Raw genomic sequence first — 27,577 nt, forward strand, 5'->3', positions numbered from 1 at the left:
CCTGCTCACTGCTTCCTGCATAGAACCAGTGTCCTGACTGGGATGTAGGGGTGGAGAGGGGGGTTATGAGAGCCCCACTTCCCACTGCTTCTGCCAGCTCCCACTGGCTGAGAAACACAGACTTTGATCTACAAAGGAACCAGAGGGAAAGATGCCAAAGAAAAGCCATGGGGGCAGCAGAGGCTAAGAGGGTGTATTGAGAGCTCCCAAGGAGTTTGCAAACAAAGCCGGAAACCGGGTTCCATGGTGAACGGAGCCTGGACGGCATCTGAGGCTGAGCGTGCTGGGCTCACTCCCGCCTCTGGGCTGACGCAGCCCGGCTGCTCCGTTTTCTTGGCTGTGCAGTAGAGGTGCTGTCACAGAGCAGGTATACACACAGCACTTTCACACAAACTATTCGTTCACGCACAGCCACGCTCGCAGCCAGGCGGCAGCCCCACTCTGCTGACGAAGACGTAACTTAGGCTGCCTCTCTTCGGTAGGCAGCGTCCAAGGCCCCCGGGGCCCCCACTCACTGAGCAGGGCTGGGAGGGAGCCCTGAGGGGGCACCCAGGGCGGGAGAAAGGCAGTGCCGACGGGGTGGGCGGGGAGGGCAGCTGGGCACCCACATTGAGGCCGGCATCCTTCACCAGCAGCTTGGCGTTCACCAAGTTCACGTCCGCCTGGTTGGAAGCATCTTTCAGGAGGCCGACAATGACTGCAGGACTTAGGCAGTTCCCAGCATTCTTCAGGGGTGTTCCTGGGGACCGAAGAGAAGCCACCATAAGGTCCCCGTTTGCTGAGCAACACGGGAGGGGCGGGAGAGCCCGGCACCCAGCTTTGGGTCCCGGGCTCCTCACTGTACGGCTCGGGGCCCGATTCCGCCTGCCTGGGCAGTCCTGCTTCCTGGGGGTGGGGACACGGTGGGTCAGCAGGCCTGCCCAGGCCACTCTCAACCAGTCTAAAAAACCCTGCCCCAAAACTCAGCCCAAGTCCGTGCCCTCACACACTGCCATGGCCTGGCCCCCGGCCGCCCTGTCATCGTCCGAAGGGACACTTGAAAAATGTATTGCTCCCATCCCTGCCTGGCCCTTGCACACTGGTAGCCTCAGGAAAGGGAAGGAAGGGGCAACCGAAGCAAGTGTGGCCGAATTCCCTGTCGTGCTGCCTCTGGGGCCTTGCTCAGGGCCTCCTTGTCCAACTCCAGTCTCTCCCCGAGAGAGTAAGGGCCCAGCCACCAATGGGGGACAAGCCCCTGCAAGATTTAAGGGGCCAGAACCTCTCGAGAACACCTGCAGAGGGCTGGACCCGTGGCACAGGTGGCTGCAGCCTGTTCAGTCACCGATGGGCCAACAGGGGGCGCTGTCCTGTCCCCAAGCCACGGCTGAGCAAATGCCCAAGGCCCTCGGCGAGTCCCAGGGCCCATCTCAGTCTGACACAGAGCACAGTGTCCCCACCACCTCGTCCGGCACACCCGCCCTGACTCTCACTTCACACACGAAGAGCTCACGGCTCGGAGACAGGAATGTCACGTAGCCGGTAAGTGACAGAGTCAAAACCAGAATCAAACCCGGGACTCCTTTAACCCAGACCTCCCGCCACCAACCCTACCGCCCCTCCCGAGGGAACTCTGTCTCCTCCTTACACTCCAAACACGTACATCTTTAAAATACTACACAAACATGATTTGTGAAAATTAAGTACATTTCCCAGTGATTTTAGCTCCCCCTCCTCTTCTGTCTCCACTCAGTAGCAAGTGAGTCACACCCAGAAGGTGGGACATGGAGCCCCAAGACCAGGGCCACTCCGAGTCCCTCGGTCTGACCTGCAGCGGGCAGACCTAGTGGAGAGCGGAATCCGCACGCTTCCCCGCCCCCCGCCGCCCTGACTCACCATGTGTTACCACCTGGATGGTCCCTTTGGGGGACCCAGCCCAGGCTCGCATCAGTGTCCCCAGAGCCTCTGCCAGGCCAATCCAAGGCTTGGTGTGTGGAGAGAAGGCACTGGTAAGGGCCTGGGCATTTACCTGCAGAGAGTCAGGGAGTAGGGCTGAGGTTAGGAAGAGGCGGGACAGGGCGCACCTGTCCAAACAAGGTCCGTTGCTGGCTTTCGGTGCCTGGGCTCCGACAGCCTCCATTCCCAAGCAGTGATCTTCCAGCCAACAACAAGATCACCACTTGTCCCCATGGCAGAGGAGAGCCAGGCCAAGACCACTCCGAATTGCCAGAAGGGGGTGGGGATTAGGGAGGCATCTCCCCCTCCCTGAACGGAGCCAGCCCCATGCCCTCCACGGGAGACCAGTTTCTCCTGGGCAGGGGAAGTGTCTGGACACAAAACGTCTGGGAGTCACAGGTCACTTGGACACAGAGTGGTAGGTTTCTTTGGGTGGCATTCCTAACATGCCTTCCTCTTGTTCACTTTGTAACTTGATTAAAAAAAAAAAAGTATTTACATTGCCGTTAAACTCTTTGACCAAATTAACACAATTTATAAAGCTGGACGGATTGCTATGTTTTTGAAAATTCCATTGTTCTTCAAATATGGACCCCTGTGAAGCCCACCACAGGCATGTGGGCAGTTGAAAGAGGTGGAAGCCACATATCCTTCTAAAGCTCTGAGTCTGGGGTCTGGCCAGCTGGACCGCCACTGGGGCTTTGATAACAAAGCCAGCTTATCCTGGATCAAAATTTCTATCACATTTTGTGGTTCGAGAGGCTCTGGCTCAGAGTTAAGCAGTGGCCACTTTTGTGAGACAATTTGTAAAAAGAACCCTCTCAGAAGGATTTAATTAGAAACCTGAGTTTGACAGAAATCCAACAGGCTATTACAAGATGAAAGGAACAGAAAACATGGAAACTTGTATTCTTGTTTTCATAAAGCTGTAACTGGCAGAGAATGAGAAGACGGCATCATGATGCTGGAAATGACCGAGAAGGCGGGGCTTCCCAGCAGACCCTGCTGTGTGGGCGGCGGCCTGGTGAGGGCTTCCCCACCCAGGGCTCCCCTGGCTCCTCTCCAGGGCACCCAGGAAAGAGTAGCAGGGAGCCAGGAGGTGGGATAAGAGAAGGCCAGCTGCTGGGAGCAGAGCCAAAGCGTCACAAAACAGCTGGGTGGCTTGGGAGTCTGTGGTAGGTGGAGGAAAGGTACGCAACTAAAAAGCTTCCAGAAGCAGGCACCCTATCTGGATTCTGAGCTCTGTGCAGCACCCGCAGACCCCAGCTCCGGGCATGCTCCTGCAGGTCTGCCCAACACAAAGGAGACTCAGTGTTTTCTAGAAGGCGAGCAGGAGGGCTCCAGGAAGTCGGGTGCCTTTGGACACCAACCTAACCCTAACGTTAGTCAGTGTCTCCGGATGGAACAGAACTGAACTGAAGAGGACAAAGTGAAGAATTCGGGAGACAGAGTTCCTTCGTGACAAAAATATCTTTATTTCCAAATGCCTACCCTAAGGGCCATCAGCTGCTTTAAGTGGAGAGTTAAATTTGCCCAATTTTAACTATTTTGACCAAGGGATTTTTACCTCTTAAGATGGGACCATTTTGTGGTTCTCTATGATGGAGCAGGTGTTAAGGAGTCAGTCCCCTTCCCAAACAGGCCTGAAATGCCATCGCTACCTAATGACAGTGTGACTAACTCCCAGGGGCCGCAACATTGAGGGCAGACACCTGCCTGGGATACGGCTGAAGGGGAAACGCCAAGCCCACGCTGGCTGGCAGTGGTCACGGCCCGAACCTCAGCCTGGGAACCGATCGGCACCACACGGGAGGCACAGACCTGCTCAGAGGCCTTGGTTGTGCATCATTAGTGAGAAAGTGTGCTCCATCCTAAGGAGCCAAAAGACACAGGCAGGATGAGCGTCCTGTGGCCGCCACAGGGTGGCCCGTTGCACGTGTGACAGCTGGCTCTGAGGGGTCCCCCTGCAGGGCATCAGCTGGTCCCCTTACTTTCTCGGGACATGGAGGCCAGGGTGGCCCTCAGAGCGGGGCCACCCACCCAGGGCTGGTGGGGCTGAACCCAGTGGCCTGCGCCTCTCCCACCACAGTTCTGTCCTCTCAGGGAAAATCCCCGCATGAGGGTCAGCCAGGAGGGGTGCGGCCTGTGCCCGCCACCCCACTCTCACTTGCTCTAACCTTAGGGTATTGATTAAACGCTCTGGGCAGAGAGCCACAGTCAGCTGCAGAGAAGCCTACTTTTTTTTTAAGTCCTCATGGACCTCAGAATTTAGTTAAAGAGAAGGATATAAACTCGTGAAATCTTAGTGACAGGAGAGGATGTGGCTGGTTGCTCAAGGACTGAGATGGAGCTGGGGAGGCCAAGCAAGTCTTTGTGAAGGGGTGGTAAGCCCCCTGAAGGGGAGCTGTGCCTTCCTTACTCAGCTCTGTGTCCCCAGGGCGAGGACAGTGCCTGGCAGCCACTGGAGCTTAAGGAACATGCAAAGACTGAATGAGACAGGACTAGTGGTACAAGCCAGGGTAGGCTTGCAGGGGAAACGCAGGCCAGGAAGGGCCCCATGTGAACAAAGACCGGAAGTAGGGACATCAGGCATGATTTGGGGGGTTCTTCTTGGGAGGAAGGAGCGGGCCGTTGGGGGGGGTGAGTCCCCACCCAGGGTCCTAGGATGGACACAATGAAAGGAGTCTCCGAGGTGAGAGCACCCTTGCCCTTGCTCTTGCTCTCGCGGGGCTTTCTCCACAAGCCATTGCTCGCCCCGCCCCCAGCGGCGTCCAGCCCTCACCCCAGCCACACTCCCTCGTTCCCAAGGCCTGTGGAGAACAAAAGAGCCTTTCTCTAGATGCTGGGCCCTGGGAAGAACTACAATCTGTGCACGAGGCTGCAATCTATCAGGGCGGAGCTGGGCTCCCTGATGCCAGGCCTGGGCTATCAAGGTGAGGGACAGGCCAGCTCCAGCCTCCCCACCCAGAGGCTGACCCAAGTGGAATCCCTTATCTCGAGCTCCCAGAGCAGAATCTGGTCACCACGCCGTGGCTCGTCCCCGCTGTCACCATTCCCATCACGGAGACTGACGCGCCTGTCTCTGACCACAGGCCCCACCCACCTGGAGATACTCACAACTCCCATCAGAGATTTCCCCTTCACCATGTCCACGAACTGGACGGCGATCTCCTCCCCGCAGCGGCTCTGGGCCTCCCTGGTGCTGGCGCCCAGGTGGGGGCAGCTGATGACGTTCTCGTGGTCCACCAAGGCTCGGTCCCGTGGTGGCTCCTGCCCAGAAAGAGACACCTCTGCTTGGCTGCCACAGACTGTCCCAGGGCAGGAGGGAAGTTGGAGGGGAGCAAGGCGGGAGGGATGTCACCCTTTATCATACTTTTATTTTGTCAGGGCGGTCACTGGACTCAGTAACTGGCTTCCCACCGTCCCACCACAGCAAGCTGTGGACAGAGCTGGGGACCACATCTGAACGTGCCTTTGGGCAAATCTCCGCCCCCGTGAGCCTCAGTTTCCCTGTCTATAAAATGGGTTAGTACCACCTACCTCATTAACAGCCTCATGGAGATTATACACCTGTAATGCTAGAGGTTCTGAAGCAGGGGTAACTGTTGCTGTTCCTATTTTTTCCTGAAACCACGCCCTCCCATCCTTACATCACTTACGGTCAAGCTCTTTGCAGGCACCCCACACAGCTGTTCTCACGAGGACAGGCAGCCCACCCGGTCCCTCCACCCTCCTGCTCGCTGAGCACAAAGCATTGCCCTTGGGAATGTTACTTAGGCCTCTTCTGGTCATTGAGGCCAGGGCTCTGTTGGCTCCCACATCACCCTGTGAGTCCCGGGGCACGGCAGCAAGTGCCCCGAGGAAGCCGGAGAGCAGGGAAGGCTCTGTGCTGGGGAGGCGGCCAGGCACACCTGCCGTCAGGGACCTGGCCATCCAGCTGAGAAAGGTTACCAAGAACACAAACCCAATGCAGCCTGCGCCCTGGGCGGGGAACAGACAGTGAGGGGGCTGAGAGGGCCGGGGCCTTGCCAAGGCCGCACAGCTCATACGTGTGCAGCAAATGTTTGCCCACTGTCTCACCCAAAGCCCATGCCCTTTCCCCTGGATCTCTGATGTCTAAGAGAGGCAACCAGATTCAAGCAGACATGCACCCTTCATCAGCTGGCCTGCCGTGAGGGCAGGGTGGGCCCGGGAGTAGATGAGGAGGCATTAGGGGCTTCCTTCCCTCCCCGGGAGACGAAGGGAAAGGAGAACCAGGGGGCCCTGGGTGGGCCAGGCATGGGACTCACTTCATCAGAGACCCGAACCCATGCATGAAACCCCCTCCCTGCTCCACGTCCTCGACCTCAGAACCGACTTGCTGCTGCCCGCTCTGACGTTGTCAACCATGCAGCAGTTAAGGAGCACAGACCAGAGACTGGTCCTCTTTTAAACTCAAGCTTTGCAGAAGACAACATGGCTGCCTCTGGATCAGACTTTGCAAGGGCTCCTCCAAGCATAAAGGTGTTATTTTTGACATACATGAGTCCGTTTCTTCCATTTACTGCGGCCCCAAAAACGGCGACCTGAAGGCCCTCTGCATCGCCCTGAGCCCCCGGGCCCAGGCCTCTCCCCTTCCCTCACCCGTGGCGCCAGACTTACTTCTGTGAACACGTCCAGTGCAGCCCCCGCGCACTGGCCAGATTGCAGGGCCCGCAGCAGAGCGCCCTCGTCCACGATCCCTCCGCGGGCACAGTTCACCACGCGCACCCCCTTCTTGCATTGGCCGAAGGTGCTGTCGTTCAGCAGGCCTGGGAGGGCGGGAAGAGCTTGCTTGCAGAGACGGTGCCATGAGGGAGCCAGGCCCCCACGTGCCTGGCTCCGGCTCCAGACCCCCTTCCTTGCCCAGCTCTTCCCTACAGGCCTCTTTGCTTCAGGACTAGAGCCTCTCTGGGCTCACCTCCCCTTGTCAGATGCTCTGGGCCAGACTCAGTTTAGAAACACTCTAGAAGTCAGTCCCTGAGCTATTACTGCTTCCAGTGGGGCCTAGCAAGTGACTGGGCACTGGTCCCACGTTGCCCCAGACACCCGAGTATTCCCTGTGGGCTCCCCCCTCCTGTCTGATGCTGACAGACCAGGGTCTGGTCTGTGACTTTTGTGGACAAACCACAAGGTAGGGACACACCTACCTGTCGTGGAGGGCAGGAGAGGGGTGTGCACAGTGATGAAGTCACAGAGAGGCCAGATCTCCTCCAGGGGCAGCTGCTGAACGCCGAAGGAGGCCGAGACCTCTGGCGAAATGATGGGGTCGTACCCTACAGTCTGGTCATAAGCGCGAGAGAGAGGGAGTGTCATCATTCATTACTGGTATTTGTAGTATTAATAATGGCAACCACTTCGCATTTACCATGTACCAAGCACTATGCTGAGTCAGCCTTTTGCAGACACCAGTGTACTTCTCACAACAATACAACTGGGTTGGTACTATTCTTCTTTCTACCTCAGAGCTGGAGGCAGCCGGGCTTACAGGCTGGGACAGGGCAGGGCCAGAGCTGAGGGAGGTGTGTCTGCCTGCACATTCAACACCACAACGCAGAGCAGCTTGGCGAGGACAAGGTGGAACTTAGAAGCTCTTAGAAAGCAGGGAGCCCATGTGAGGGTGGATGGTCACATGGGGAGCAGAAAGGGGCACAGCCAGGAAAGGGAGGAGAGAGGCTGGCTGCAGCTGAAGGACCCGCAGGGCGGGAACACAGGAAGGGGCCCCGGCTAGTCGAACAGAGTGCGAGAGAAGGGAGGGAGGGGGTGGAGAGCAGGGTTAGAGGTGAGCCAGGGCTCGCCATCGGGGAAGGGGGTGAAGTACCCGTGCTGCCACCAACAGGGAGACAGTGGTCCCCTCTCCTGAAGTTACTTTTGGTGAGGCTTAGGATATATCTAGTCTTGGATGGCATAATGTGGTGATTCATCACAGGAGGGTATCAATGACTAAGGACGGATGCTTTCAACAAGGCAGGGCTGATGGGAGTGGGGAGCAGGGACATCAGAGGAAAAAAGTGAGACATCAAGGCATCATGGGTGAGAAAGGGCCCAGCGAGAACCTTGGTCTGGGGAGGACCAAGCAGAGGGGCCTCCCTGAGGCTGCTGAGAAGGAAGGCTGACTCCTGGCAGATGGGGACAGGCAGGCAACTTGGGGTGTACACTTCATCAGCCTCCTGAAATTGGCCAAAGGTCACCGCATACTAGTGATGGGAAGAAAGAAGCAAAGTTGGAGAAGATAAAGCTCAGAGGAAGGAAGGAAGGACGTGTAATGATAGCTAGTAATGGCAAACATGTACACGGCATTTACTGTGTGTCAGGAGCATGCCTCTAACTCATACCTGATGGGTCAGGGACTGCTATTCCTCCATTTGACAGATGAGGAAACTAAGGCAGAGAGGTTAGGTGATTTAGCCAAGTCACACAAATAGCAAGAGGGACACAAACCAGTACTGACTCCAGGCCAGCACTCCTGGTGTCCACTCTGGAGTGGAACGGGGCAGCCCGCAGCCCGCCTGAGAAAACGGGTGAGGTGCAAACATCTCTTCTATGTCAGAAACAGCTTGGCCGCCGGGCACGCATCCCTGAGCAAGGGCAATGTTAAGGTTACCAAGGCAACATGAGCAGCTGGTACACATCAGCAACCAGGTGCGAAGCATCTACGTCTTACAACAGCGAAGACCTACGCCGGGGCCATCCCAGAGCCCTCTCCACGAGCTCGGCGCATGTCCGCAACGCCGGCTCGAGGGAAAGAGGTGTTGGGGCCCTGAGAATCTCCAAGGCATCGATGTCCTCAAGAAGGCAGGACAGCCATACTGGGCAGGCCTGCAGGGCCCAAGAGACGTGGGACTCTGAACCAGGAGACCCGGACGTGGTCCCGCCTCAGCCATTGTCACTGTGGCCAGGCTCACGTCAGTGCCCTCTGGACCTGGGTCCTCAATCTAAGTAAAGAAGCCAGACGCATGGTTTCAAAGTCACCTCCTGCTCTAACTCTCAATAGTTCAGTGTTCCTTGAAAAGAAAGTTTCCTTACCCCGAGAGGAGAATGTTCAGAGCAGGCCTAGGGTTAGACAAAAAGGAACAGAAAGAGCAGAAAGCACAATAACACTTCAACTGTGGTTATCTCTAGGTGCTGCAATTCATTTTCTTCTACTTTGAGTTTTCCTATGCTTTTTAGCTCTTCCCTACTGGTTATCAATTTCTTTTGAAGTTACAGAAATAAAGTTATAGTTTAGAAAATAATGGCAATGAAGAAGGCTGTATAGAATCCAGAGCTCCTGGAGAGGAAACTGAAAATAGTTACGGATGAAGTGTAGCTTTTGGATCATGTTTTTCATCACCTTGTGGAAGAAGGAAAGCCAAGTGGCCCCGGCCCAGCCACCAGCAGAGCTTTTGGGGAAGGAGGTGGCCTCCCAGTGTCCTCCGGGACCACCAGCTGGTGACCACCACTCGCTTCTCGTGGGGAGAATGAACTATCTGAGGAGGAAAGGGGAGTCTGCCGTTATTCTCACAAGCCTTCTTTGTTCGTGGGATCAGAGGCTGGCGGGAACAATGGCCCCTTCATCTCTAATCCAGATGCACTTTTTCACAAGGAAAGGGGACACCAACAGAGATCACAACGCCAAGCCTGAGGAAGCGTGTTCACATAGCCCTATGGACCCCAGGCTCTCAGAAGGCAAGAGGCGGGAGGGAAGACTGCCTGGAGGAAGGGTCCCAGGCAGAGCTGGCCCAGTGCCCTGCCCAGCTCACCTGGGGCTGAAGGGAGGTGGATGGGGACAGGAGGAGATCAAGCATCCACCACACCCCCTCGTAGGCCCTGACTCCACTTTCTCTCACACAGAGACAGTGTCTCCTTCTGCACACACTGCAGGGAAGGAATTGGAAAGAAAACCCATTCTTGTTTCTCACTGGAGATGCCCAGGGCAGACAGAGCTGAGCTCAGCTCAGACCTGGGGTCCTTACACCGGGAGACTGTGTTGGGGGAGGCAGAGGGTGATGCCGAGCCCACAGGCCAATGCCTCAGCAGGGTCCCACCGTGTCCTGGAAAGCGCCAGGTGTTCAAAGGCGCAAAAGGTGGGGCAACTTCAGGTACACACCACCCGAGACTATTCCAGAGAGGAGCCTTGGGGAGACACATAAAGAACTCCCACCTCAATCCCAGCCCCAGGACAGACCCCCGAGATTGGTGCAATGGAAGAACTCTAGTTTTTCTTTTCTTTTTAATTTATCCATTTTTAAAGAGAGAGGAAGGGAGGGAGAAAAACATTGATCAGTTGCCTCTTGTCTCTTGCATGCCCCCAGCCGGGGACCTGGGCCACAACCCAGGCATGCGCCCTGACCTGCAATCAAACTGGGCTCATAGGCTGGTGCTCAATCCACTGAGCCACACTAGCCAGGGCAAGAACCCCAGCTTTTCAAAGACCTCCTAGCGGGCTTCCTGAAGAGGGGCCGGTCTTGCCTGCTCCAGTCCCTGCCTCTGCCTCAGCCCCTGAGTGGGAGCAAGGCTGCCTTCCACAATAAGGGCTCCAAGAGCCACACCCACTCTCTGCCCTGGAGCCAATCTTTGGCTTAGCCTTGGATCTCTCCTCCCACAATGAAATCTTTAACAGAAGCCCAATGTAAAACCAGATCAATTCCAAGCTGCAGAGGTGCAGGCCCAAAGCCCCGCCTGACACCTCCCCGCATCCCTGAGACGCCTTCCTCGAACCTAAGGCTCCGGGAAGAATGTGAAAATCACTGCTCTAGGGCAGTAGGAATCTCACCTACCAGAGTGAGACAGGGGAGCTTCTGTCGTCGGGGACGGTGTAACTAACGTGGGTCAGGAATGAGGGCAGCAGGGGTGGTACAGGGCGAAGGGCACCAGATTAGAAGTCAGGAGACCCACCAGATTCGGAGCCGGACTCCACCACTAGTCTGATTTCCTTGAGCACATCCTGTAACCTTTCTGGGCCTCAGTTTCCTTACCTGCAACTGGGATAACAGTATTAACTCCACAGGCTCCCTGGAGCACAGTATCTGACAGAGCAGACCTCAGTACACACTAGCTGGACCCGAAAGAATCAGTGACAACTGGTGCCTCGAGTTCAATGGCCGTTCCTCTGGGCTAAGTCAAACTCACCACAACACTGGTCCCGAAGCAACTTGAGATGGCTGGCCTGCTCCTATAGGAAACCATGGTAACAAGTGCAAGCCTCAGCTCCTGGCTGACCTGGGTCTGTTAACACATCCTAGAGGACATACTGAGGCAGGAGGTGGCATAGGAAGAAATCTGAGACTGCGCTGCTGTTGCTGGCCAGCGTCCAGCATCCTGGTTGCCAGGAAACGCCTTTTAGCACTTAAGTAGGATGGATAGTAAACCAAGACAGGGAGGAGGAGGGGAGACATGTCTCACCTGCTAACTCAGCAGCCCTGAGCCTGGTCTGATAACATTGCCAGGTGTTCTGACATCACAGGAAACACCACGCTAACACGGGGGGAGGGCAGCCCTTGAAATTCTATGTATTGCTGTCTCCACTGTCTGGGAAAGAAAGCCTTTGAAAGTGTGCTTTCACCTCAAGGCCTGGAAGGCGGGAGAGGGTCCACAGTGCCCAAAGGAAGAAGCCCATAAAACAGCTTTGGTTAACTGTCTGCCTCTGGTCACTCTGTTTTAAGAGGGAGTCCCTGATGCTTTATGGGCACAGAAAGAGCCATAAATAGCTTTGGTGGCTGCCCCAACTTTAATTAACTGCCCCCTGTCAGGTACCCGTTTTACAACAAGATGAACAAATGGGGTCCAGAGCAAGAGGATTCGGGCTAACAGACCCCCCCCCCCACACACCTCAGTTTGGGTAGTCACGTCCCCCCCTCCGAAAGCTGGCACCACCTTTACTTCAATATTTAACCTCTTCACCCCCATCCCGCCAACTATGTACGTCCTCACAACAAAGGACCTGGTGTTCTTCTCACCCTTACGTGGCTTTGCCCTGAACCTATGACCTTCACCCCTCTCCTTGACAATGTCTGTTCTCAAGACAGAGAATGTATCACCAACAAACCCTGCTTGTGCGCTAATACACGTGCTGATCTGTAATTCTTTACTGCATCGGCCAGAATAACTGGGTTTCTCTTGTCACAGAAATGGTGCCAAAACCCAGGATCCTGACTCAGATCCCACCCTCTGTCTCCTTTCGTTAACAATACCGGCATGAACGAGTCAAGTCTCCACAGTTAATACCTGTGATTCCTAAACTTTTCAGAAAAAACTTCAGGCAGAAAATGTTAGAGAGTAAGACCTCGGTGATTCAGACCATCAGCAGCCTGCAGCTGCCAGAATTGTCCTGAAACCCACATCTGCGCCATGTGGCTCAGAGCAAGTCAGCGCTGCTCTATGGTGGCTGGGCAAGGCTCCTTCTAGGCCTGTGCCTGTTGGGAGCAGCAGTGCAGGGGGGCTCTCCGTCCCCAGCCGCGACGCGCACACACACTCACACCCCAATGTAAAACCGGATCCCAGGTGGTAGTGGGAAGACACCTGGCTAAGCTCCCAGCAGAGCTCAGGCCTAGGATCCCCCTTTCCCTAAGTGACCAGTAGTCACAAAGAAAGGAGGGGAAGGGGACAGTGCACCCCCAACCTCAGCACAAGACAGTCTCTCCCTACAACTCTTGTGATATGAAGGGGTCAACTCTTAAATCATATCCTGAAAGGGGCCAGATGTCAGTCATTCATTAGCAGCCTCCTTAGTGATTAACAGCCTGGGTGACAGGTCAGGGCACCGGACAAGACCCCAGGTGCCAGGGAGAGAAGGGTGTGATAAAATACCTTCACGTGCTTTGCGGCTCTGCCCCAGCCAGCCCAACCAGAATGACTCAGTGTCCGCTACGCCCCCTGGTCTGCTCTGCATCTCCGGTTACGGTGTTCTCCCAAGTTACTGTAACGAACTACAGTCCTTAATACTTTTACATCACTTCCTCGGGCTGCACAGTGAACTCACTGCGAAGGATCATTCCACAGGGATGGCTGTCCAGACACATCAGGGCTTATCCCTCCCGCCAAAGCTATGCTCACATCCCTGCTTCACGCACTGGCCAGCGGTCACCCAGTCTCGCGCATGTATTTGCAGTGATGGGAGACTCACTCTCTCCCAAGACCACCCATGCCTTGGGGCCAGCTCTGTTGTCCCGTCTGGCTTGCACCTGGTGGTCCTTCCAGGAGTCACTCCTTAAGGAGCATGATTCTTCCACAGGATGGCCCTTTAGCTATTTGAAGGGCCTCCACTGTGACTTCCAAGTCTTGTCTGGGCTCAGTGGCCCTAGTACCTTCAACCCTCCCTTAGGAAGTACAGATATGAGACCCTCACCATCTTTACCTCCAGAGCTATCAATCTTGCAGGGCGCAGGAGCCTTGACTGCTCACAATACTCGCAGAAGGTCTGACCAGTACAGACCATGAGGAACGTCACCTCCCTTGCTCTAGAAGCCATATTTCTTTTAATGTTGCCAAAAGTCACATTACATTTTCTATCAGCCATGCCACTGTTAACCACACTGCACTTCTGTCAGTCAAAGGCCTCCTCCTCTAGAAAAGCCTTTTATAAACACCTCCACATTTCAACACTTGTCTTGTTGCTTTGGGGTCCACTGGTAGGTATTCTGGCTAGATTTCCTGCTAGGATGCCATTCCAGCTTTCCTATGTCTTTATGGACCTGAGAGTCTGCAGGCTTAAGTGTTAACTATCTCTCTTGGCTTCCTGCCATCCACAAATGACACATTATCCAGGCTACTGATGAGGAGGGTGGATAAGGCAGAACCCTGCACCACCCTGTACAACCTCCCTCCAGACTGAAAAGGACCCATCTTCCAACCAGTACTAACCCCTTAGCACCAAGTTCAGTCTCCAACTTAACCCCAAGGGCATCGTGAAAGACTTGAGCAATGTCTTGCTGAAGTCCACATTCACAAACACTCTAAATGTCCACACTTAAGGGAAGGGCCACATTAAAAAAAAAAAAAAATTTATCCACAGAGCAGAATTCTGCACAATAGTTTAAAAATATGGTAAATCTATTAACACTATTAAAATATGGTAAATCTATTAACATTATTCTCTTTAGAGCACATATGCATTCTGCACAAATGAACAGAAAAAAGTGGGATGACATAGGCCACACTGAGGTCACCCGAAGAGACCGGAATTGGGGTCGTTAATCAAGGAAACCCTTATTTACTCCTGAATTGTTATGAGAATGCTGTGCTTATTACCCAGTTAAAATACAGTATTAATTAGCCCAGGTATATGACATCTTGGAACTTCCAGGATCTGCCAGTTACATATCAGTTTCCAAAGACAGAGCAAGGCTGCGCCAACCGCTGCCCTGACTGGTGTGGCTCGGTTGGTGGGGTGTCATCCCTCAAGGCAACAGGTGGCAGGTTCAATCCTGGGCCAGAGCATATGCCTGGGTCACAGGTTCAGACCCCGGTTGGAGCACAGGGCACATGGAGGAGACGACCAATCGATGTTTCTCTCCTCCTCTTCCCCTCTCTCTAAATATAAATAAATAAAACCTTCAAAGACAGAACAAGGCCAATTTAAAAGAACTTGCGATGTTTTTTCTCTGAGGAAAACACCAAACGGCAGGAGATGCTGGTGCTGCGGCGGCTTCTGTGAAGGATCTGGCAGCGGCACGCGAGGCCAAGGCCACAGAGTTCACTGAGGCAAGGCCAGGGACACAGAGTGGATCCACATGACCAAGCCTGGCTGCCTGGCTTCGTGCCACAGACACGAAGATCAAGTCCCTCTCTGGAGGAGATCTCTTTCGCTGCCCCTTGAGGAATCTGAGCTCATCAACCGTTTCCTAGGGGCATCTCGCAAGGACAAGGTTTTGAAGATTATGCCCATGCAAAAGCAGACCTTCTTTGGCCAGAGGACCTGGTTCAAGGCATTTGTGGCCATTGGGGACCACAATGGGCATGTGGGGTTTGGGTGTGAAGTGCTCAAAGGCAGTAGCCAGTGCAGTGCGTGGGGCCATCATCCTGGCCAAGGTCTCTACCGCCTCAGTGCAGCGAGGCTAGAGGGCGAACAAGATCTGGAAGCTCCACACTGTCCCTTTCAAGGCGACTGGCTGCCACAGCTCTGGGCTGGCGCGCCTCATCCCCACCCCCAACAGGCTCTGGTATTAATACGGAGAAATCCGATCAGATTACTGCGAAGTAGGGAGTAGGGAGTGGCCACAGGAGGAGGCTGCCTGAGGCAATGGGAACAGTCGAGGATGGGATTGGCTGAGAAGCCGAATGCCTCCAAGTTGTGCATGGAATTATTGGGCCAGAAGATTTAAACAGAAGGAAGGCAGAGACTGGCTCTCTTTCTGCCCCTCAGGGGAGGCCGGGATGATCAAGCAGCAGCCACCTGCGTTTTCCTAAGGATGGCATTTTAAATGGGAGAAGGAACTCTGGGCGCAGCCTAGGACTGGTCTGGCCCAGCAGAGGGGGCGGGGTTATTCCTCTTTGGGAGTTCTAGAGGAGACAGGCTTGGGGGCAGAAGCCTGCCATTCTTCCAAATTGTGTAGCTTTTCTATCTTATGTTGTTTCACTGTGTAAACTAATCTTATAGAAATAAGATAATTAAAAACTAACAGGGGAAATGATGGGGGAACTCAAGAGTTAAAAGATTTTAGCCTTAGTTGATCGGCTTAAGTGACTAATGCATGTGGAAGTTTGTTAATCCAAAAGTGTGTTGCTTTTGAATTAAGATTCTTTTTCTTTTTCACCAAAGCTCTGCCTCTGGAATTTTGCCTAGAGGGTGGCAGTGGGCAGCAGGGCCCCACCTGCTGTGCGGTAACCCTTCAGCCCCTGCTCCCAAGAAGCCGCTGGTAGCTGCCTGCAGTGACTGTTCCCGCACCTCAGCCAGAGGCTGCACTGTCCCCCGGGGCAACTTTGCCAAGGCCACCTCCGATGCCATCTCCAAGACCTACGGCTGCCTCACACCAGGCGTCTGGAGACTGTGTCCCCCGAGCAGGAGCTCAATGACCATCTTGTGAAGACCCACCCCAGGGCTTCTATGCAGACGACCCAGGCTCCAGCTGTAGTCACCACGTAATTTTATGGCCTATGAAATAAATAACTAACTAGTGTTTAGCAAACACTGATAATCGTTTCCTATCTGGAAGCTGATATACCATCTCTTACCTTGAGGAAGTCCTGCCCTCCACGACCCACTGCTCAAACATCAACCAAGGCTTAAATGACGCAGGTTAGTAATCTCTCTGCCCAGAGACGAAATTCATCTGGAGCCAAACTATGTTAGGGAGCTCCCTCAAAGCGAGCAGCTGAACATGAAGAGGGACTACCTGAGTCACTCCAGAACGACCAGGGCCAGGGGCTCTTGAGGGCTTGGGGTGGGGGAGACCACCCAAGGTGTGTTTCAGGGGTTTACAAACAGCGTGCCTCAGAAGCAAGACAGCCCAGAGTAACTCTGTAGAGACAGCTCAACAGGACTCCCAAAACTGAGGCACCCACACCGTCCACACCATGCTGGGAATAAAACATGTGGGCATATCCGGCAGCATGTGCCCAGGAACATAGATTAACATTGATGTGCAGGTTTCAGACATCTCTTTGAATCAAACACACGTCTGAGGGAGGTCAGTCACTTCCACTGATGATGCTCAAGGTCCTCCATGCCCCTGGGCCTCCCAGAAGCAGCTCCCACAGGAGTTGAGTAACAGAGTGTCGTCAGATGAACAGACATGCTGACTGATCACATCAATTGTTCAGGAAATGAGGTGAGACTTTCTGTCTGGGTTAAGTCACTGCCAAAGTCTGAAGTCCTTAACAACAAATGTCCCTATGTTAGAAGAATCCAATGTGGTATGTAGCACTGTGGGCAGGGAGTGAAAGTATCAATAACAGAGCGGCCGTTAGGCCTGGAACTTGTTCCGTCCAAAGTTTCTGCATCAGCAATGCAACAAGGGCTCACCTGTCCGGCAATGTGTATTCTGAGTTGACCTGGCCCCTGACCCCTGTTTTTAGATGATCAGAATCCCCTGTGACCTAAATGTTTACCTTGACCCCTCACAAAAGTGGCAGGAAGAGAAAGTACTCTTTGTAGGGATGGCACCAGACCTCCCCCCACCCCCCTCCAACAAATAGGTGGGGCTGGTTTGTTTTCCTGATCAGTGGATCCTGCCGAGCCACGCCCACGGCTCTCAGAGATTTAGGCCAGTGCAGCTGCCCTTCCCAGGACTGCGTCTCAGGAAAGACGCCGGCATATTTGAACGTGGCGGGGAGTGGAGGTAGGACGATGCTCAGCGTGGAATAATGGGATGCCCACCTGGGTTCCTGCCTCTCTTCCACCTTCTGTGAGCCCTTAGCACAAATGTAAACTCCAGAGGTCAATGTAAAATTAAGGGGTTCATCTATACAGTCCCTCTAACTCTGTGAGTGTGGGCGGGACAGACAGAAAGGGAGGGAGCAAGGGAGAAACGGAAAATTCTGTACCAGTGCTATGTAAATATTCTGGACCTGAAACGATCTGATTTTCAAAGCTATTTACTTTAATGTTTAACTAAAGCCTCCCTGGGGGCAATTTGAACCCACGATCCCCTCACAGCTCCTGTAAGCAGGGAGACTTCCACCAGCCCTCCCAGACGCCTGCCACTCTGGCCTCCACCAGCACACCTGCGGATCCTTCTCTTGGCTGGGCGTCCACCCCCTTGGCCACGTCCCCGGGGGTGGCACCGCTACTGATGACAACCCTCCGTCAAGCAGAAGCCTCCCAGGACCGGAGAAGGCAGGGCCCTATGCGGGGCAGAGGTCAGGGATGACTTCTGAGAAACGTGTGGGGCCTCTGGCTACCACCGGCTCTACCATCCTATCAGTGAACGCACAAGTGCCTTCCGATCTTTTCTGAAGTGTGGAGGGGAACTAGATGGAAACACAATTGCTCTGTTGGAAGGCTACCAATTTGCTTGTGTTTTCTGAATTATCACAGGCGACAGACACAGCAAAGAAGGAGGCCTTCACAGCAGGGGAGGAAAGGCTGGCAGGATGTGGGCCCCTCTCTGCTCTGCTGGGAGCCAGGGCTAGTCCTTCCCCCCAGAGCTGAAGCACCTCCACCAAGTATTTCTACATTTTTGAGCTTAGGTGCCCACATAAGTAGGAAACCCTTCCTTCTCTGGCTTTACTGCCTATTTAAGTCAGGATTCTAAAAGTGGGGGATGGAGAGGTCAGACCCTCTTAGGACAAAGCCTTCAGCTTCTCCCAAACAAAGCTGCCTCTTCCAAGCTTTCTACAGGAAGCCCATTGACCCCTCCTTACCTTCATCCCAAAGGACTGCATCCGGATGGCCACCTCTCTCCCAATTCTGCCCAGGCCAAGAATTCCCAGGGTCTTTCCATTCAACTCAGTTCCCATGAACTACAGCCAAACAGGCAAAGAAGCCAAAGTCAGCATCAGGAGTGAACCTCAGGCACTGATCTGGGTGGAGGGAGGTGGGGGCAGGGGGAGACAGGGCCGGCTGCTCACCTTCTTCCGCTCCCATTTGCCATTCTTCATCGAAGCCGTTGCCTGGGGAATCTGCCTGCAAGGACAGACACAGGTTCAGCTGGCCCACACAGACCCTGCCAGCACAGGAAGGAGGTGTGACATGCCATCTGCACAGCCACCACCTCTGCCGGTCATGAACCACGCTCAGCCTGCCTCTGGGGGCCTCAGGTTCAGAAGCACGGAGGAGGGTCGAGGCGGTGCAGCAGAGCGGAACCCTTGCACGTCTGGACTTGCAGTCCTGGGACTTCTGTCTCCAGCCAGGAGTCTGGGCTATCAGTGTGACTTGGGACACATAGAAGGCAACAGCCAGCCTCCAGGGTTGGTAGGAATAACAAAGTGTGGAGTTGCAGAACTCTGATGGCATCGAGTGCTCTGGAAATTCAAGGGTTTTTTACCTTCCTAGTCCCTCCGGGGCCACAGCTACATCTACTGTATCAGGGACAACTGATTATTTTTCTTTAGGAGTTTCTTAAGCCTGAACAGTCTCAGGCTCGATTTCAGTGGGTGGGTACCATGGTCCAGACACTTCTAATTTCTATTCCGCCTCCCGTCCTGCTGTGCAAGCACATGCCACACAGCCTCTCTGTCCCTACTGCTTAGTTTGGAGGTCTGAGCCTGCTGGTGTTTATTGGAAGAGACAAAGGAAGTTAGGTCAAAGTTAGAAGTCACAGGCAGGTGAGATGTCACGTGGGACAAGGTCATCCAAGCTTCTCTGGAAACGAAAAAGCTTCCAGACGAGAAACAATGATTAGAATGTTTAAGGAGTATCTTTTCTATTTTAGACATTCTCATAGGAAACCTTTAGACATGCATTAGCTTTTTTTAATACTCAACTGCCTAATGCAGGGCACTGGGGGTTAAATACCTACCCAGCATCCCCCAACTGGAAGCAGCTGAACCGATTCAAAGGGAAAGACGACCCCCACCAGGTAGCCTCCAAAGTACTTAAATGCAGGCTTTCCTGGCAGCCACAAAATTCAGTGGTGCGTGGTGTGTGTGTACGCACAAAAAGGAGATTCCAAGATATTGTGTCTGTGCTTCTACTTCACTGACTTCTTATAAAAAAAAAAAATTCTTTCATGTCTACATGTTATGAGGACTTGCACCTGAAGGCAGGGCTGCTCTCCTGTGATGAGAACCCCGTGGCCTCATGGGTAACCTCGGACAAGCTTAAGGAACAAGCTTCGGGGAGAAGCTCCACCTCCTGCTCTGGCTGGCCCACCTCATGTCGAGCAAGTAATCACGCAGAGTGACTTGCCTCGAGGACATGCTCCCTTCTCTGCAAGGCCTTCCTGACAAATGCCACACCTGGTGTGACAAAGCCCCCCAACCCAGCACTCCCCCACCTGCCTCCTCTCAGTCCCCTCACCTCCTGACCTCTGCCCACCTGACCCCACATGTGGCACCATGGACCACGAGAAATCCCCAGGCGCTCCCTCTGTTGCTGAACCCAGCTGGTTGTAGAGCCAGGTTAGGTCCTCACCAGGCCAATCTTGGGGGACCAAGATGTGGGCAAGGGACCCCCCGAGTGGCCAGACTCACCAGAGGAGAAGGTAAAGCAGGCAAAATGGGGAAATGTGCATTTGTTGCATTCTGCTGCCTTTCTTCCTACATCACTGTTCTGTACCTGAGGGACTCCTGTCACCTGTTCGAAGCCCCCGCCCCCGCCCTGAGGCCCCTTCAGGGCCCCTGCGCCCACATGGCCCGACGCTCTGGACTTTCCCGTTCACAGCTCCGTTCCGCCTGTGGCTGCCCTGCTAGGAAAGCAGCCTGATCAAACATACAAGTTACGAGAGACAGCGATTCCTTAACGGGTACTTATTTCTTAGTTTTGATGCATCTTTAGTGAGTGAGGTCATGGATGAGGGACTGGGACTGGGGTGCCCCCTTCAAATCATTCCATTCTATCGACTCCTAAAATAGGGGAAAACTATTCCTGCCTCCCAAACCGTTCTTTCCACCTCCAGGAGAAGAAAAAGTAATGGAATTACTTAGAATAATCAGGGGTGTCCAACCTGCGGCCCATGGGCCGCATGCAGCCTAGGATGGCTCTGAACGCAGCCCAATGCAAAATCGTAAAGTTGCTTAAAACATTATGTGATATTTTTGTGGTTACATGTCACAATGTATTTAATGTGTGGCCCAAAAATGCCAAGAGGTTGGACACCCCTGAAAGGAGATCCCTCCTTCACTCAAAAAAAAACACCCCAAAACACCAGTGAATTTAATAGCATAGGTGACACCAGGGTATCGGCCTTCCTCCCCGCACCTTGTGCAGGGGAAATACGCGCAGCCTAGATGGTCTGGGAGATCCAGGCAGGCAGCTCGGCAGCCCCTGCCAGGCTGGGGGCCCTTCTGCTGTGGCAGTTGTCCCTGTTCCCCCTTCTCTAACCGCCTCTCCACTGGCCAGCGGACATCAGCGATACCTAAGAGGATCGTGGGTAGAAATCTCGGGGAAGAGTTAGAACAACGGTGAGCCCCTCCAGGTCCTCCCCGGCAGGAGGGAGAACTGCCACTGAGAGAAGGAAAGAGTAATTTCTCAGATTTCAGCCTGGCTGCCTGGCTGCTGGCTTAAGGATCCAAGGTCTCAGTGATTCAGTTCCAACAGAACCTTCTCACCCTCCACTGTGGACTCAATACCAGGGAGATGAAGAGGAAAGTGTCTGAGAGAGCGAGGGAAAAAAAAAAAGAATCCAAGGTTCTGCCAAGGGACCTAGAGCAGCTTCCTGCTCTGTGCCCTTCCCCTTGGTCACAGAAATGCTGGAACTGCCTGTTCAACACAATCATTTTACTACCCAACACAGTAAGACTCACACATATTACGTGTCATACCCGTAGGCTCCTGGGCTGTGCCCTGTACTCAAGAGGCTCCCACCCCCGGAATTCTGGCTAAAAGAGCAAAAGATTTAACCTCGTGTTATGAACCCACAGGGATCTGAGGGCAGCTTTTCTATTTCTATTCTATTCTATTACAACACAGATCTGCGTGGACGGTGACAGAGAGAAGCCCTGTCACCGGGGCCAGGGGAATCAGTGAGGGGCCCGGCTCAGCTGAGGAATCCAGAGACAGCTTCTTGGATGAATTAACACTAGAGCTTAATCTTGAAGAACAAGGAGTTACCTACACAAGAAGGTTGGGGAAGGGTGCTCCAGGCAGCAGGAACAGCATTTGTAAAGGCTCAGAGGTTAGAAGTTACTGTGTGGAAACCGATGGCCAGGACTGGCCCGGAGGATGGATGCAGAGAGTGGACAGTGAGTAAGGAGAGATGAAAGGTCACACACGATTCCGCTCTCCACGACCCTGCTCCCAGGTAATGAGCCGTGGCCCGGTAACGGCCCGTTCCCCACTTGCAAGCACTCGGAGCCTGACCTTGGCGCTCCAGAACCAGGGTGCTGATCCCCAGCAGAGGACCGACAACCCTGAAGGCGGTTCTTGGCTGTCTGCACGCTGCGCAGCTGAGGCGTTCCCGAGTTTCTGTGCGTCACTCTGCTGGGGAAATCATACTGACTGACATACCTGAGGGACTGGCTCTGCTGAGAAGCCAGCGACTTACCTGGCCAGACACAGGATCATCCCACAGGTGAGCTCTGCAGCACTGAGACTGTTCCCGTTGGGCGTGCTGAGGAGCAAAGGAAAGCAGGGAGGTCAGAGAGTCCGGGCCCCGCACTCCCACTCCCCACTCCTCTCCTGCTCCGGGAGCTTACCCGCTCTCAATACAAACCCCACGCCACCGTCCCTGGTTTCTCTGATGTGCTTCTGCCCACACCCCAGGGCCGGAAGGAAACGCTGCTGGCTTTATTTTCATGTGGAGGGACCTCCAGTGAGAAACACACCCAGTTCCTCCACTGAAATTCACTTCTTCTGAGGCACAGTAGCGTCTCCTCGATCGGGAAAGGCATGTGTGGCCCAGACCTTGTCTGTCTCCTCTCATTTTTGAATCTACCTGCCTTCAGGAAGCATAGATTCCCGTGTCTCCATGCCACCAGTTGGACCGGGGCTGTACCTGTGACAGGTGATGCATCTATCAGGCGCAGAGGTCAGCCCTTGCCCACTGACCTTCACCAACGTGCCCAACCTGGCTTTTATTGGTAACAAAGTGAATAGTTTTATCTCCACTTGCGTGCCTTCTCCTCCTGTCCTTCAACAAGTTCTGAGAAAGCGTTACACTCAGAGCAACGCCGATTCTGCCCATTTTACAGAAGGAAAAAGGATGGCAGCCCGCGCAACTATTTTTCTTTCTCCAAGGCTTTTTTGTTTTTGAAAGAACTTATTAATGTACATGTTCACCCTCCTTCTTCCCCTATGGGGTCTTTTCATCTCTGGAAACAAAGATTACAAGGCGAGAAAAGGTCAAGAGATTCTATATTTTAAAAAAGTCCAAGATAAAAGGATTCTCAGGCATCTTGGCGGCTGCTCTTGGTTGGGGGCCCTCTCGCACCTCAGGCAAGAAGACGGTGGCCACAAAGATGACGAAAAAGTCACTGAAGTCAATCGACTCGAGGCTCTGACTTCTGTTATGAAAAGTACATGCTGGGGTACACGCAGCCTCTGAGAATGACCAGAAGTCCTCACCAACAACTGTGCAGCCTTGAGTATGCCCGAAGTAGAATACTAGGCCACGTTGGCCAAGACTGGTGCCCACTGCTACAGCGGCAATGACACCGAATTGGGCACAGTGTGTGGGAAGTCCTAGAGCACACACACTGGCTGTCACTGATTCAGGTGTCTCTGGTATCATTAGAAGCATGCCAGGACAGACTGGTGAAAAGCCAATCGTGCGAAATATTTCTTGAATAAAGCTGGCCATTGCTGGGTTTAAAAAAGAAAAGAACAGAACAGAAAACAAGGATTCTCAGACCTGTCCTTGCACAAGACCCTGGTTCCCCGGCTCCCCAGTGAACAGGCTGGATGGGGATGCAGGAAGAGAGGCAGGGCTGGGGGGCTGCTGCCTCTGGGTCCACGGCAAGAATGTCACATGGGTTACTGTTTAACCTTTCTACTGCTGGATGTTGCCCTCAGTCAGACGAGAGGTCAATCTACCCGGAGCCTACGGGGGGAGTGTAGGGAAAGGACTTGAGGACTACGAGGTTCCCAAGGGAAGAGAAAAGGACTCCAAGGGACAGAATAGTGGACCGGGGATGGTGCTGCCTCACCAGTGCCAGACGGGAGCCAGAAGTGAGCGTCCCCTTGCACTAGCGTGCTGACATGACGTTGCCCCTGAATTTCTGCACAAACAGCTCCAGCGGGGACCCTTCTCCTATTGGCTCTGGGGTGTGGAAGAGACACTGAGGTCCTGGCTCCAGAGGGGTGCAGAAAAGTGAGGAAGATGAAGAATGCAGAGTCACCCTAGTAGCAAAGGCTGTGCGTTTGTGTTTACAGTAAGCGCAGAGCTAACAAGACCTGGCTCCAGACAGAACGATGGAGGCAGATGGGCAGAGCTGGAGCAGAGAAGACAGACAAACTCACTTTCTTCTGACCCCTGAACCAGGCTGCAGACTTCAAACACCTGTGGGGTGGGTTTGCAAGGCACTGAGTTTAGAAAGAGAGCCTCAAGGTCAAACCCTTGGCACCACTAAGCCAGAAGTGCTGATCACTCGTCTGGACTCAGCCTACACCAGGCCTCCTCCTGGGAGCCCTCCAACCCCACCCTGGCTTTCTCTAAAGTAAGTTTATTCCCCGTCTGCGAGGTCCGTTCTCCACACCCGCCCCCCGCCTCCACGACTCACTTCATGACCAGGACGCCCTTCCTTGTTGCGGCCTCCAGGTCCACGTTGTCCACGCCGGTGCCGGCCCGGCCCACCACCTGGAGCTTCTCTGCTGCGTTGATGACATCAGCGGTCACCTTGGTGGCCGAGCGGACAATAAGGCCTTCGCAGTCCTGAGGCAGAAGGAGAAACATCTGGGTCCACAGAGCTGGCCTGGAAGACCTCCTAGAGCTTCTCTGCCCGAGTGGGAGCGGCCGCACGCTGGCTGACCTGCGATGTACTCGAGGAAAGGGCGGCGATGGCGTCTGTGTGCCGTTCACTCACCCGAGAAGCTCCACGGGCCGGGTCTGGGTTCGAACCCAAGCCCCATCCCCTGTGAGCTATGAATCTCAGCTCCAGCCTCCTCAGCTGTGTGAGAGGAGGCAACGAGACAGGACAGGTGCAGCACCTGGCACGACCGCTGGCCCCACTCAAGCGACGTCACTCCTCCATTGACCCTGAGCGACTACAGGAGGTGGGACCGAATTCTACTTTGGAAGCCCTGATGCTGGAACATGGAAGGCACTCAGTAAATGTGCTGGTTGGCCGAATAGAAGAGTGAAGTGCATAAAAGGCAAAACTGTTGAAAGAAACATTTCCTGAAATAGAGACCAAAGTAAGGGGAAAGGGGCGAACAATGAAACTGGTCCATAGTTGCTTAGAAACCCAGTCAACACTAGACTAAAAATAATACATATGTGAAAAAAATAAGAGATTTTAGTCATCATAGCCACTTTACTTGGGCTAAGCTAGTCCCCAAGACAGTCTTCAGAGGCTTACCCAGAACCCTGGGGTGTCTTTCCAGAACAAGGATATTGTTGCCAAAGCACCCAACCTGAATCCCCAAGAAACAAAGCAGGTGAACAAGCCACGCTCTGCCCCAAACGGGCTGTCCCAGGCGGGTGAGGAAGCAGCAAGTGTCGTCACACAAGCAGCAAGCTGGGTGTCGAGTGGGGAGGCTGGGGTTCTACACCTAAGTCAGTCACGTCACCCCCGGCCTGGTCTCCATCTGTACAATACGAAGGTTGGAACAGATGGCCCCGTAAGTCCCTCCCACATCTGACCTCACTCCCAGGAGTGGAAGTCTCTGCGTTCTCCTCAGGGGAGCTCTTGGCTGGGTCCCACAAGAACTTGCTTTCTTCCCTTCGAGGTCCATCCAGAAAAAGTCCAGCCATTGTTAATATAATGAAAACAGTTTGTGTGACATCAATGTAACCTGGCAGCCAAGGAGTGTGGACTGGAATGCACATGCATGAACAATGAGGACTTCATTGTACTAGTCAGTGGGGCTGGTAGGTGCCCTCGAGTGAGCATGTGCACTGTGTGGCCATTGCATTCAAAATGACTGAGCAAGTGGAGCAAGGAATCAGCATCAACTTTTGCATTAAGCTTGAACGTTCCTCTGTGGAAACTACTCAGATAATTCAGAAGGCTGCAGCTGTGGGCAACTGGTTACTGGCAGCTTCATCACAACAACGCACCTGCTCATGCATCACGTCTCATGCAGAGTTTTTTAGCAAAACATCAAATCACTCAGGTGACTCAGCCCCTCCACCACCTGGATTGGGCGCCCTGCGGCTTCTAGCTTTTCCCCAAACTAAAGTCACCTTTGAAAGAGAAGAGATTTGAGACCATCGATGAAGCTCAGGAAAATATAACAGGGCACATGATGGCGGCCGAGAACTGTGTGAGGTCCCAAGGTGCCTACTTAGAAGGGGACTGAGGCGTCATTGTCCCATGTACAATGTTTCTTTTATCTTGTACCTTCAATAAATGTCTCTATTTTTCATAGTACATGGCGGGATAGCTTCTGGACAGACCTCGATCCGGCATTATGCTAGACCCTGTCAGCGCAAGGTAATTCCCAGTTCCACCCCTCAAGCTCACAGTGACAGACACAGGAGACTCCCACTGCACATGTGCAGTGTGATCTCAGTGTGTGCAAGGCACGGAGAGCTTAGGGGAAGCAGACAGGAGCCACCCTATCTAGGCTGACAGCCAGCACCAGGTCCTCTGAATACCTCCCTAGATGAACATCAGCCAATGCCTGGGCAGAAAGGGGACACAGCTGTCTGTCCCACATTAAAGTCCACCCCACACGGCTCCAAGGAAAAGGATCCCCCTGCCTAGCCACATACTACCAGCTTTCCAAGACACAATTTCCCTTCTATAAAACCTTTGCAAACAACCCTTGACTCCGTCACTGAGCCTCCTCTACTTTCTCATCGTCTGTTCCACAATTAGGTGTCCTCTCTCTGACCTGCTGTTTGCTTTCCTCATCTGTATTTTATGTCTCTAAGGCAAAGATTATTTTAATAGCTGATACGCAAGGAAAAAAAAAAATGTTCCACTGAATAAACGAATCCTGTGATTAGAGAGGCCCATGGAAACCCACCCTCACCATTCTCCCCACGCCCACCGTTCTTCCCAAACATCTGAACAGGTCATGATTGAAAATCCAGCATCAGAAATCCCTTCACTAGACTATGATAAAGAGGATTCAGATCTATATATGTGAACGCTCAAGAGTTCTCTGAAAAAAGAGAGCAAGTTAGAGGGGAGCCAGGGGACAAAACAGTTCAGAAATTGCCAAATCAACCAACAAAACCAAATAGGTACTAAACAAACAGACCCATGTATGTGTGGAAATTTAGAAAATAAAGGCAGAATTCAAACTGATGGGGGAAGGGAGATCTAGACAATAAATGGCATTAGGAAAATATAATGAACAAAACATTTAATTGCTACCTCACTACAGATTTTTAAAAATCCAGATGAATTAAAGAATTTTTCTAAAATACAGGCATTAGGAGAAAATGCAAGGATATGTTTATGATTTCAGGATGGGAAAGTTTCATAAGCAAGGCACAAGTCCCAGAAACCACAGAAAACCATATGAACAAATTTGATTACATTTGAAATTTGAATTTCTGTATGGAAAAGATCCCATCAACAGAGTTAAAGGCAAGCTTGATAGGGGAGAAACTCCTTGCAACATGTATAACAGAACAAAGATTCATCACCCAAAATAATCAAGACTTCCTACAAATCAATTGTTTTAAAGATTTTATTATTTATTTTCAGATAGAGGGGAAGGGGAGGAGAGAAACATGGAGGGAGAGAAACATCAATGTGTGGTTGCCTCTCACATGGAAACTACTGGGGACCTGGCCTGCAACCCAGGCATGTGTCCTGACTGGGAATCGAACCCGTGACTCTGGTTTGCAGGCTGGCACTCAATCCACTGAGTCACACCAGCCAGGGCCAATTTTTTAAGTGATAGAAAACACAGTTTAAAAAAAAGGCAAAGCTGTAATATGTAGGCAATGTATAGAAGAACTAGCAAAGTGGCCATTAATTTATTAAAAACTTT

The 27,577-nt window shown here is 53.2% G+C and overlaps 1 protein-coding gene, 1 non-coding gene and 1 pseudogene across 2 annotated transcripts in view; 2 read left to right on the forward strand and 1 right to left on the reverse strand.

The window, feature by feature from the left end:
- PHGDH (phosphoglycerate dehydrogenase) overlaps positions 1-27,577 on the reverse strand; it is a 34,524-nt gene that overhangs the window by 1,555 nt on the left and 5,392 nt on the right. The window contains exons 2-10 of the mRNA XM_054565010.1: positions 24,187-24,338; positions 22,014-22,079; positions 18,439-18,493; positions 18,232-18,330; positions 7,101-7,233; positions 6,574-6,722; positions 5,050-5,202; positions 1,873-2,005; positions 609-739 (exon numbers count right to left, since the gene is read on the reverse strand). Coding sequence (XP_054420985.1) covers positions 609-739; positions 1,873-2,005; positions 5,050-5,202; positions 6,574-6,722; positions 7,101-7,233; positions 18,232-18,330; positions 18,439-18,493; positions 22,014-22,079; positions 24,187-24,338 — 1,071 coding nt within the window. The remainder of the gene's footprint in view (positions 1-608; positions 740-1,872; positions 2,006-5,049; positions 5,203-6,573; positions 6,723-7,100; positions 7,234-18,231; positions 18,331-18,438; positions 18,494-22,013; positions 22,080-24,186; positions 24,339-27,577) is intronic.
- Positions 14,661-16,012, forward strand: LOC129063891 (40S ribosomal protein S2-like; annotated as a pseudogene).
- Positions 21,045-21,130, forward strand: LOC129063978 (small nucleolar RNA SNORD62). Its single transcript, XR_008528410.1, has one exon. It is a non-coding gene; the product is annotated as a small nucleolar RNA SNORD62 (small nucleolar RNA).

Source organism: Pteronotus mesoamericanus, unplaced genomic scaffold (assembly GCF_021234165.1).
Source record: "Pteronotus mesoamericanus isolate MK-2021 breed Mesoamerican mustached bat unplaced genomic scaffold, CSHL_Meso_final scaffold_99, whole genome shotgun sequence".
Classification (NCBI taxonomy): domain Eukaryota; kingdom Metazoa; phylum Chordata; class Mammalia; order Chiroptera; family Mormoopidae; genus Pteronotus; species Pteronotus mesoamericanus.